The sequence below is a fragment of the Megalobrama amblycephala genome, linkage group LG8 (genome assembly GCF_018812025.1).
Source record: "Megalobrama amblycephala isolate DHTTF-2021 linkage group LG8, ASM1881202v1, whole genome shotgun sequence".
NCBI lineage: Eukaryota > Metazoa > Chordata > Actinopteri > Cypriniformes > Xenocyprididae > Megalobrama > Megalobrama amblycephala.
Window position 1 is genome coordinate 25,682,685 of NC_063051.1, and position 12,683 is coordinate 25,695,367.

Consider the following 12,683-nt stretch of genomic DNA (forward strand, 5'->3'; position numbering starts at 1 on the left):
GAACATTGAGGAATAATGTTTTCATAACTTAATGGGTTGCTGCTATTGAATCAAAAGTCTCTTCTAGTTCTGTGTTGTAAAGTAAGGTGGATAATGACACAAAAGCATTAAATACAATTATTATTGCCTCTGTGCTGCATTAAACTTTTAACTTTTGTACATGACAAACCCTTTTTGTGGTATATATATATATATATATATATATATATATATATATATATATATATATATATATATATATATATATATATATATATATATATGCTTTAGATAAGCAAGTCCCAGTCACCATCAAATTATGACACATTTACATTTACAGGTACAACACGCTACTTCAACAGCGCGCTCAGCTGGAGGGGTTAGAGAGAGCTCTCAGAGAAGAACAGCAGAAGATGCAGAATGAAATATGCACAAACAGGAACACAACAACAGAGTGCCAAAGACTCAGAGATGAGAAAGACTGGTCAGTGCTGTGTGTGTGTGTGTGTGTTTCCTTGGTGTACACCAAATTCAGAAAAAAGCTGTCACAATAAATGTAAAATGGCAAATATTATATTTTAGTAGATTAGTGTTAATCTACAGTAATAAAATTAGCTTAAATGTATGTTAATATATATATATACACAGTCAAACCAAAATTTATTCAGACAGCTTGAACATTTCATTCATTATTACATTTTATTCACTATAGTTTAAGAAAATGGTAATAAAATATGACAGGATCTCAAACTGACAGTTAAACTGTGTCAGAAAAAAATAATCTTAATTCAGATAACACTTAAGCAAAACATGGTCAGGTCAAAGTGTCTGAATAATTTTTGGTTCCAAATTTTTATCAATTTTACTGGTAGTCCACTGAATGAAGAATTTTTTTAGGTATAATATGTCACAGTTTACTTTATTTTGCTATCCTCAAATGAACTATAGTGTCTTGCACCCACTAGTAAAAATAAATAAATAAATAAATAAAAAAGTAAGTAAGCCAAAAGTATTGGGACACCCCTCCAAATCATTGGATTCAGGTGTTCCATATGTTCCAAACCATATGAAAACGTGACAATGGTGACATGGCTTTATCATTTTGGAAAACTCCTCCAGCCCTGGTTGTGTAGTTATAAATAAAGATTCATGTCTTCTTTTATTATTTGGACCAAACATTGTGCTTTGTCCTCTACCCAGGCTGAATCAGATCTACCAGAAGCTGTTGGCAGAGAATGAGGGACTTCAGGTTGAGCACAAGAGCATAAAGAGCCAGTTGAACTCCAGCAAACTGGAGCAGACACAGCTGGAGTCAGAGCTGTCCAAACTCAAAGAGCAGAACCAGCAGCTGGAGATCACTACTATTAAACTGACCAACCAGTGTGAGGTATATAACACCCATTAGGCATGGTCATTCAAACAGAGCACAGTGTTCTTAGAAGATTTTACTTCCATCTTTTTTACATACCTGCAGAGCATATCATTGTCCAGGCTGGTTTATGCTGGTTAGTGCCGGTAGCAACTGGACAGTCTTGCCATCACCCTAACTTTGTTGCTTCTTAAAGGTGCCATAGAATTGAAAATTGAATTTACCTTGGCATAGTTGAATAACAAGAGTTCGGTATATGGAAATGACATACAGTGAGTCTCAAACACCATTGTTTCCTCCTTCTTATGTAAATCTCATTTGTTTAAAAGACCTCAGAAGAACAGGCGAATCTCAACATAACGCGAGCTCGGGGACGGGGAGCACAAGGAATTAAAGGGGCAGCAGCCTGAATTGGCGCATTTATAATGATGCCCCAAAATAGGCAGTTAAAAAAATTAATTAAAAAAAATCTATGGGGTATTTTGAGCTGAAACTTGTAACGATCAGCCAAATTGGTTGAGTCACATGATTTAAAATGGGGTCAGATTTTACTGTGTGAGTTTGTTAGTGGTTAAAAGAATTAGACATAAAACGGTGATAAAGTTAAATAAGAATTGTGTATTTACAATATTCACAGGAACTTTAAAACAACACAATAAAACCAGGAAAACTCAGTCTGTTAAAAGCATACAGTCCCAAATACCATACCCTAAAACAGTCCAAGAATCCTAGTGTGCTGATAAAAGTCCCAATGTGAGTGTCCACCAGTGTATATACAAATGTCCAAGTAGTGATAGTCCAAAAGTTGTGTCTGGAGAGGTAAGTCCGCAAATGGTAACTCCACAATCCAGTTAAGATGACTGTTAGTGAGTCTCTGTTTGTTGCCATGCTGCTCTCTTTATACAGATATTTTTCCTGCTTCCTGTCATGTGACTGGTCACATGACAGGCCAACCATTCATCTCTTAAAGACATACACACTTAAAATGTTAAGAGGAATAAAATGGACTAAAACACATGTAAACCAATTAAAACTCCATTATACATAAAATCATTGTAATAAATAGAGCGGTAAAACATGCATTTTGTGTGACAGTGTCACAAACTTCACAGACACTTTCAGGGGACACCTTAGACTTATATTACATCTTGTGAAAACACGTTCTAGGGCACCTTTAAACAAAGCTACTTATTAAATATTTTCAAGTCCATGATGAATCACCTCCTTTTGTGTATCTGTTCAGTTGCTGACCCAGCTGAAGGGGAACTTGGAGGAAGAGAACCGCCACTTGCTGGACCAGATCCAGAGCCTGATGCTGCAGAACCGGACCCTACTAGATCAGACTATGGAGAGCAAGGATCTGTTCCATGTGGAACAGAGACAATATATGTGAGAAACATTTATTTGGTAATAGAGTAAAAGACAAAACTGTGTTAAAGACAGTTTATTTATATACTGGTAAATCTGCAAATCAGTGGTTCTCAAATGACCAAAGTTATTTATGCTTAGGATAACCCTATAATTTTTTTAATGGGAAGACAAAAGAATTCCCATATTTTTATTGTTGACATAAAAGTCTTGTGCATAGGTGCACAATTCGTCTGTCGTGTGGTTGAAGACAAATTACGCATATGCCAATATGGGAAGGCTGTTCGGCATTCCCTCATTATAGAAAACCATAAACAAAAATATGCAAGGTCAAATACAACCCAGACAACAATAAATATGGGTTGACTTGCAGATAAACATGGTTTGTGATGACCACTATATGTTTTGTGCAGTGAATTACCAAGAGCATGAACCCATCGAAATTCAAGAGACATATAGCAACCAGTATTGTAAATATTCCTATTCAGCATATGCCATGTTGATGGTTCATGGTTCGTGTTTTAAGGACTTCTGATTATTCTTTATCAATAAACAACATAAATGTAAAATCTGAGAATTTAAGAAAAACCCATTAGGAACCATCACTTTAGAGCAGTGGGGACTGGGGCCCATTAGAGGGCTCAAGATGACTTAAATATTAACAAAACAAGCATTAAAATAAGCTAAAACAACTAAAAATCAAGATATTTCTTATTTTAATGTATCCATCAACAGCTGGCTAACCAGGGTAAATAATAATAATAACCAGGGTAAATAATAATAATATTAATAAACTTTAACTGAAATAAAACTCATTTTATTTCAGATAGTTGCCAAGGGAACATTTCTCATTTTCATTTAGTTTGTTGATGTAATAAAATGACTAAAACTGAAATAAAAAATTAATGAAAACTATGTAGACATATTCTTTAAAAAAAAGCTAATAAAAATGACAAAACAACAAAATTACTAAAACATACAAATTTTTTTAATTTAAATGTAAACAAAACATAAAAATAAAAACTAATACAAAAATATGAATGAAAATATAATAGTGTCTAATAAATATAATAGTATAATAGTAATACTAAAATAACACTTATTCTCACATTAATGGACAACCTGTATATGTATATGAGCAAGCCCATTTTTAAAAGTGTGATTTCTAGACCTTGGATAGTCATGTAAATTAATCAAATCTGGAAAATTCACAGGGCCATTGCATATTGTTGTGGACAATTGGTGTCAAAAGTCAAAAAGGTTAAGAAGAACTGCTTTAGAGCACAGTAGATAACTTTATGGCATGTAAGTGCTGCACAACCCGAATTCTGGAAATGTTGGGACGTTTTTTTAAATTTGAATAAAATGAAAACTAAAAGACTTTAAAATCACATAAGCCAATATTTTATTCACAGTAGAAACATAGATAACATAAATGTTTAAAGGGAGAAATTTGACACTTTTATGCACTAAATGAGCCCATTTCAAATTTGATGCCTGCTACAGGTCTCAAAAAAGTTGGCACGGGGGCAACAAATGGCTGAAAAAGCAAGACATTTTGAAAAGATTCAGCTGGAAGAACATCTAGCAACTAATTAAGTTAATTGATATCAGGCAGGTCTGTAACATGATTAGCTATAAAAGGGATGTCTTAGAGAGGCAGAGTCTCTTTTAGAAGTAAAGATGGGCAGAGCTGTGAAAGAGTGCATAAAGAGATTTTGGAATACTTTAAAAACAATTTTCCTCAATGTCAAATTGCCAAGGCTTTGCAAATCTCATCATCTACAATGCATAACATCATCAAAAGATTCAGAGAAACTGGAGAAATCTCTGTGTGTAAGGGACAAGGTCGAATACCTTTATTGGATGCCCGTGGTCTTCGAGCCCTCAGACGACATGATTGTGTCAGTGACATTACTAAATGGGCCCAGGAATACTTCCAGAAACCACTGTCGGCAAACACAATCCGCTGTGCCATCTGCAGATGCCAACTAAAGCTCTATCATGCAAAAAGGAAGCCATATGTGAACATGGTCCAGAAGCGACGTCGTGTCCTATGGGCCAAGGCTCATTTAAAACGGACTGTTTCGAAGTGGAAAAGTATTATATAGTTAGACGAGTCCAAATTTGACATTCTTGTTTGAAATCACAGACGCCATGTCCTCTGGGCAAAAGAGAAGGGAAGCCTTCCAGCATGTTATCAGCGTTTAGTTCAAAAGCCAGCATCTCTGATGGTATGGGGGTGCATAAGTGCATACAGTATGGGCAGCTTGCATGTTTTGGAAGGCACTATGAATGCTGAAAGGTATATAAAGGTTTTAGAGCAATATATGCTCCCCTCCAGACGACGTCTATTTCAGGGAAGGCCTTGTGTATTTCAGCAGGACAATGCAAAACCACATACTGCAGCTATTACAACAGCATGGCTTCGTCGTAGAAGAGTCTGGGTGCTGAATTGGCCTGCCTGCAGTCCAGATCTTTCACCTATAGAAAACATTTGGTGCATCATTAAACAAAAAATACGTCAAAGACAACCACAAACTCTTCAGCAGCTGGAAACCTATATCAGGAAAGAATGGGACACAATTCCAACACCAAAACTCCAGAAACGCATAACCTCGATGTCCAGACATCTTCAAACTGTTTTGAAAAGAAGAGGAGATGCTGCACCATGGTAAACATGCCCCCGTCCCAACTATTTAGAGACCTGTAGCAGGCATCAAATTTGAAATGAGCTCATTTTGTGCATAAAATTATAAAATTTCTCAGTTTAAACATTTGTTAAGATATCTATGTTCTATTGTGAATAAAATATTGGCTCATGTAATTTGAAAGTCTTTTAGTTTATTCAAATTTAAAAAATGTAGGGACATTTCCGGAATTCGGGTTGTACTAACTGTACTGTATTTTTGACAGAGACAAACTGAATGAACTCAAAAGGCAGAAGGAAAAGCTGGAAGAGAAAATCATGGATCAGTACAAGTTCTATGACCCATCGCCTCCACGCAGGTACTGTCTAATGTGATGTTAAGAGAGGCTTCTTGTATATATTAAAAACAGCAAGATTATGTTTTTATTTATCATGTTTTCTGTCTTTCCTCAAACGGTTACTCAATGAAGACGAGGCAACTGGATAACGCTGAAGATGAGGAAGTTGATGAAGACGAGGGCTCGTGATCAGGAGCACGTCCATTCTCCAACTCTCCGGTCCGAGTCATGCGAGGGTCTGGATGACCTGCGCTGCCATGACAACGGCTCCTTCGTGGGTTCTCAGGGCTCAGAGGAATCTGCTCCCAACTCCCTTAATGGTGACACCGTGTCCCCCAAGCGGAGCAGCAGTGAGTATCACCTCAGTTACATGAAACTGTCAGAGTCCAATCATTCCAGCCAGGAACAACCAGAAACAAGCCATTTAATAAACCGCAAACCCTTCATCCCAACATCCCCAGGTCAGGAGAGTGAGAACAGAATAGCATGGAGCAGCCAAATAAAGGGTAGTAACTCACCCCAGAATCCGCTGATTAGAAAACTCATCAACTTCTGCTCCCCAAGCCCTTGGCGCCACAGAGCACTTCAAGAGGAGTTCAGCTACTCTAATTAAATATTTATGCAGTTATTTGATGTATGTTTGCTGATTTATTTCAAGTCTGTGGGTCACATCTTTGGTCCTCCATCTTTTCCACACTGTTCAACACAAATATTTATGTAACACTTTACAATAATGTCTCATTTATTAACATTAGCTAATGCACTAATATGAACTAACAATGATGAGTTACAGCATTTATTAACCTTTATTATGTTAGTTAATACAAATTTAGTTTACAGTGCACTAATGTTAACTCGTACAATTTTAGATCTTGTAATGTAGTTAAGCACTGTTAATAAATAAAACCTTATTGTACAGTGTTACCAATATTTCTTGTGTTTTTAAAGGGGTCATATCATGAGGAATTAAATGTTGCTTGAGATAAAAGAGAGAGAACATATTGTACTTTAATTTTCAGAACTCAAAATTCTGACGTCAGAATCTGAATCATTAGGGATGTTTCCAGGGATAAAATTCTGTCATTAACTCACTCTCACGTTGTTCTAAAAACTGTATGAGTTTCTTTCTTCTGTACAGAAATGAAGATGTTTTGAGAAGTGTTTTTGTCCAAACAATGCAAGTCAATAAGCTCCAATTAAAAAACTAATTTCATAAGTGGAAATATTGTATAATAAAATGTTTTAATATTGAAATGACCTCTTTAAAACAAGAAAGAAAGAAAACATTTCGTAAAATCATAAAATCACAGAGTATTTAACAAAATGTCTTAACATTCCTAGTAGGTAGTAAAAAAAAAGATGTATGTATCTGTGGTTATGTGATTTTTCACGTTCTTTCAAATAATTTCCTTCTTTCCTATGAAAGCATTCACAAACATTTGTATTGTCATGTTTTTCCTCCCTCGGTTTTTGTCTTTATGTTTCCCGTTGTGGTGATCAAGTCTGCGCCCTGAAAATGTTTCATGTTAAGCGTAACAAACCAAAGGATAAAGACAAAGTCAACTCTATCTTCCGCCGATCTCTGTGTAAGACCTCACATCCTGTCTTTCCTGTAATGGCTGTGCCTTCCCTGTCATTGCTTTTTTTTTTTTATATACATGACACTTTCTTTGCAACATAATAGCTTTCCTATGAAGCCTTTTAAAAGTAAATCAAGGCCTTTTATTCTTCAAAGAATGAGAAAAGGATAATGCAAGATAAATGCTTTGACTCCCTTTAAGACAAATTCTGCCTTGAATTCAGCCCCATAAACGTCATCTCATGTCATCTTCATCTCTTGTCATGTTTCATCTCAGCAATGAATGACCTGCTGCAGTCACAGGGATGTTTGGATGAGGACTCCGGGCAGCAGGAAGATCAGCTAGAAGAGCAAATAATGCAGCATACCATTGCCATTTCAAAAAAACACTCCACATCTTCATCATCATTTCCACCCTACTCTTCCATAGACAATCATACAACAATTTGTAATCAAGGTACTAAGTCAAAACTGTACATATCACAGATATTTGCAGTTCATCTGTCATTAATGGTGTTTGTAACAAGCATCACTATTACTATTGCTATACTCAAACCATTTTCTCACGCGGTGAAAAAATATCACGGAGCAAAGAGGACTGGCAATGCGCCAACAGACTAGACAGAGCAGGTTACTTTTGATATGAAACAAAGTCTCAGCTTTCAAATCCTGTAAATTTTATTTTAAACAAATATCGTTTTGGCGTTCTTCAGTGTGGCGTGACCGTCCGATCGCTGTAGCGCCTCAGTTCAAGCGGCACATGAACTGATCTGTGTTCCTCTTTATTACTAGTTATAGCACCAAATAAACATGAATGAACATAAGGTATGTTGAAAGATACAGTACAGCTTACATAATTGTATAATGTCCTATGTAATTGTTAAATGATTGTTTCAACTGCGGAAAGACGTGAATAAAACAGCTTGTGAACAGTATGTCACGTAAAGCCACTCAAAGACCATGTTAGCTAGAAAAATGAACTCTAGAGAGGAGCATTTTACTAAATATATGCACTTTATTACATATGTATAATAGTTTTACTCTTCTGTCATTCAAAAAATGTTATAACATTATTATAAAAACAGCATTATATTAATTGTAATATAAAAATGAGTTGTTAATTTTAACCTTTAATAATAATACCAGCTGACAGGTTTCCCTTTATGTTTACAGCATTAGTTGAGAGAGATTTGTTTCCTTGGGAAAAATTAACATGTAAGTCCTACTGTGCCTGATATTTAGCCAAATGAATATTGAATCAAGATCAGAATTGAATGGCAAGCTTATCCATAACTCTCACTAAACTCAAAAGATGGCAGTCATTTTAAAAACCATTCAGAACAGCTTAACAAAAGCATAGCTATACCTTGGCAGACCAGAACACCATACACTTTGAACACTTTAGAAATGGCACACATAGCAACATAAAAAAAAACCCCACTAAGAACACCATAGTAACTGCAAAGCAACATCTTGGCAAGCCAGAAAACCATGTCAACATGCAAAAAACACTCAGAACTTCTTACGCTGCATTCACACGGGACGTCGACGTTAACGCTTCTCATTTACTTTGAATGGGTGACGTCATGCGTTGCTGAACTGAATTGTGGGTTCTGTCGCATCGCTTCACTCGCGTTGCTCATGGCAGAAGTTGAAGATTTCTCAACTTTTCAGGCATCAGCCAATCAGATCACAGACGCTAGCCAATTGCGTTCATGCAACACCGGAAAGTAATGTGATTGGCTGTTGCCCTCCGTCAAGCGTTGATGCCGACGTCCCGTATGAATGCAGGGTTTGCAATTGCATATCACCACTTTGGCAACCCAGAACACCATAGCAACCCCAAAGCAACATGCTTCAACTTAGAACACTTTAGCAACTGTACAACAACACCCTGGCAACCCAGAACAATGCTTAAATTCAGAACACCTTAGCAACTCCATAGTAATGCCCTGGTAACCACCAAAACACTCTAGCAATATCCTAAAACCATTCACCTTAGCAAGTGCATAGCAATGAACTAGCAATCACCCAAACACCGTAGCAGCCACATTGCAACATGCTAAAAAACACTTAGGACATTTTAGAAATTGCCAACCACCCAAAACACCTAGTACCACATAGCAACATGCTAAAACCACTCAAAACACCATAGCAACTGCATATTAACACATTGGGAACCCAGAACATCATAGCATCTACATAGCAACATGCTAAAAACCACTGCATAGCAATACCCTGGCAACATTTTGGCAACCAATAATACCTGAGCACCATTTCACTGCTTTGGTGCTTCACTGTTTTGCAAAATAAAAGTCACTTTTCAACTTGGACTCTAAATGTGTTCACACATTTGTCCCTTCAGGTAACGATTTTCAAGGAGACACAATTCCACCAAGTCTTGCAATTGGCGCAGAAGGCCAAAACCATGGTAAGAATATATCGGTAGACCAAATATAACTTTCTGAGAGTTTCATAATCTTGTTGAACTATAACCTCCTCTAATTGACATGTTCAGCTGGCCTGAATGGCAAATCGAGTCGTGCCCCCAGTGCGAGCAGTGGTGAGTTCAGCGTGAGCCTGGAGAACGAGGCCTGGTCCAGTGATGGCAGCCCCCTTCCAGATCCATTCCCGTCCAACCGGCACCAATTCAGTAACTCCCCTTCACCAGCACGACCCAACCACGAGGAGCTCAGGCAGGGTTACTGCTCCTCAGGGAGTGCAGTACGGAGGTCTAGCAGTGGGAGATCCACTGGAGATCGTTTAGCACAAAAGCTGGACAAAGCAAGCATTGGACTGTATAAAACTCAGAGCGTGCAAAGTACAGAGTCTGATCCTAAACCTGCTCTCGAGACACAAGGAAAGTCCTCCTCTGTATCAGGGTGTTTGAATTGCTTTGCTACTCCGATGCGAAGCCCCAAAACAGGCCAGGCTCTGTCCACTTTACCCCGCGCCAGCTGTGTCATCTCCACGTCAGAGGGCAACAGTCGCCGTGCCAGTGTCCATAGCACTATGTCAGTGAAGTCAGTGGGGTCGGCGTCAAATAAGAACGGCGCTGATCCTCATATGACTCATCCTGACCACAGTGACGAGGTTTTAAAAGGAAGCCCTGTCTTGGAAGAGGATAACCGCAAACCGGAACACCTTTTTGATTCAGCATTCACCATAGATTCAGTCTTTACAAACACAATTTTCAGTGAGTCAAGTTAAGGTGATACAAAAATATGTTCTAAGAAGGTTTTGCCAATGTTTATATTAAGTTCTGAAAACATTATTTATCTGAATGTTCAAAACGTCCAGTTTTTTAAACATTTGTTTCTGGATTTCTGAACATTCTGAAACAAGTAGTAACATTAAAATAAATGTTAGATGAGCATCCAATTAAAATGTTTCAGAAAAAAATGTTCCATGAATGATGTATAGGCCTTATATGTAGCTCCGCCCCTTTTCAGCACTGCGCTCCTTGTGTTCTGTCTTTCCGATTTATATTTCTACAGCATGAAGGTAAGATCTTACAGATTTATGAATAAACCGCCAGTTTTAAAATCTTCCCGTCTACTGACATTTGTTATGACATCCACTTCAAACATCACAATGCTCATGATAACGTTCGACAACTCTACACTAAGTAAATCCACTTCACCAGCTAATTGCTCTTCGACAGTGATGTCATTGAAACATGCAGAGCTTCCGCAAAAATTGAAGTTCAAACACAAAATTCTTAAGATGGCTGCGCGCTTGTTTCTCTGGGACACAAGGTTTATAAATAATGTTTTTGTGCTAACATTTTGAGAATGTTATTAAAGACCATATAACTTTGAGCGAACATTCTATTAACTTCATTGGAATAAAAGTTTGTTTATAACTTTGAGAGAACATTGCCAGAATGTTAGCCAAAGTTCTGAGAATATGCCCTTTTAGCTGGAAGTTAGAAAAGGTTTTACAGTATGCAAACACCTCTGATGAAATCAGTTGTGACTTATTTATGCCAGAATCATATAAATAATATGAACATGTGAAAGCCAATTTATGCACTATGATTATGCCATCTGAGGTGTATTCAGGCATAATCAGTCAGGAAGCAGCCAAGAAACAATCCTTGTCTTTGAACAATACTTATCTACGACCCTTAGTTTATCTTGACGTGTTGGTTTGGTTGACATATTTATTTTTTTTCTTTATCACTCCTTGTTTTGTTTTTGTTCTTTTTTAATGTATTTTGTATTGTTTGTATTTCATGTGTTAAATGTTCTTTTTTTTTTTTAAATTACAAAAAAAAAAAAAAAAAAGTGTCCCTCTGTGCATGTAGCATCAATACTGCTGTGGTTCATTTGTTCTGATTGCTGTATATTACAGTCATTTTCCCTTTTTGCAGAATAGAAGAGCAGAGAGTGTTTTTTGTTGTCTATTTTTAGCTGAAATGCACCCTGTATTTGTTAAAACCAGTAAATATCTCAGAGTACTTGTGTATCTTGCTTTTTATCTAATTTTAAAATGTTTTCCTTCTAACTTAAGAAAACTGCAGCTTTGTTTGCTCATATTGTGATGCTTTGTGCTTATGTTTCCTACATCTGTTAGCAGAAGTGGTTTGAAACATACATAATAGAAAAGATTGTACGCTTTTTTGATGAAATAATAAAAATAACTTTACTATGAGACAAAATGTGGTTTGGTGGCTCAGAAATCCTCATTTAAATGTCAGTACGTCATACTGGACACATTTTGTTCGTAACTGAAGTACAAACAAATCCACATTTGCAATCAAAAATGTTTTTTCTTCAATAATCCCACAAGACTGTGATTGGTTCGTTCAGAGCAGCGCTGAGAAAAGTAACAAGTACTTGCTTATTCGAGATTCAAGTATGATTTTTGGCATGGTAGAAGGCTTTACATTGGCAAAGCACTGGTAACATTAAATTAGAGAATTTAGAGAGAAAATAATAAAAAAAAGTATACAACGGTTTCAGAATGAAAATGAGACTGATTGCCAAGTATGCTAACACACAAGAAAATTGTCTTGTTGAAGCGTCCAGTACACAGGAAAACAACAACATATAGACAAATAACATGTAGATGTATTTACACTATAGAGAAGATATTAAATGTACAAAATGTGTATGTACAAAAATAGGTTTCAGTGCAGGGCAGGCAGGAAATGAGGGGGGAGTGAATGAACAGCGCTCTCTTCCACTCTCATTAACCACAACTGAGGAGCCCTTGAGCAAGGCACCTAACCCCCAATCGTTCCCCGGGCGCCGCAGCAAAAATGCCTGTCCACTGCCCCGGGTGTGTGTTGACGGTGAGTGTGTGTTCAATACTTACTCTGTGTGTGTGCACATGGATGGGTGAAATGCAGAGCACAAGTTCCGAGCATGAGACCATACTTGGCTACACGTCACG

General features: G+C 37.1%; 1 protein-coding gene across 5 annotated transcripts in view; it reads left to right on the forward strand.

Annotated features, from left to right (window-relative positions):
- ccdc88aa (coiled-coil domain containing 88Aa) overlaps nt 1–11,948 on the forward strand; it is a 40,148-nt gene extending 28,200 nt beyond the window's left edge. Inside the window, exons 19-27 of one of the 5 annotated variants that reach the window (XM_048200256.1) lie at nt 320–463; nt 1,180–1,366; nt 2,592–2,737; nt 5,633–5,725; nt 5,837–6,054; nt 7,207–7,290; nt 7,561–7,740; nt 9,649–9,714; nt 9,802–11,948. In XM_048200256.1, the coding sequence (XP_048056213.1) occupies nt 320–463; nt 1,180–1,366; nt 2,592–2,737; nt 5,633–5,725; nt 5,837–6,054; nt 7,207–7,290; nt 7,561–7,740; nt 9,649–9,714; nt 9,802–10,493 (1,810 nt within the window). In that variant the 3' untranslated portion in view covers nt 10,494–11,948. Of the gene's footprint in view, nt 1–319; nt 464–1,179; nt 1,367–2,591; nt 2,738–5,632; nt 5,726–5,836; nt 6,055–6,165; nt 6,333–7,206; nt 7,291–7,560; nt 7,741–9,648; nt 9,715–9,801 lie in introns of those variants that run through there. The other 4 variants (XM_048200258.1, XM_048200259.1, XM_048200260.1 and 1 more) reach the window with 4 other exon arrangements.
- Nucleotides 11,949–12,683: the final 735 nt, after the last annotated feature.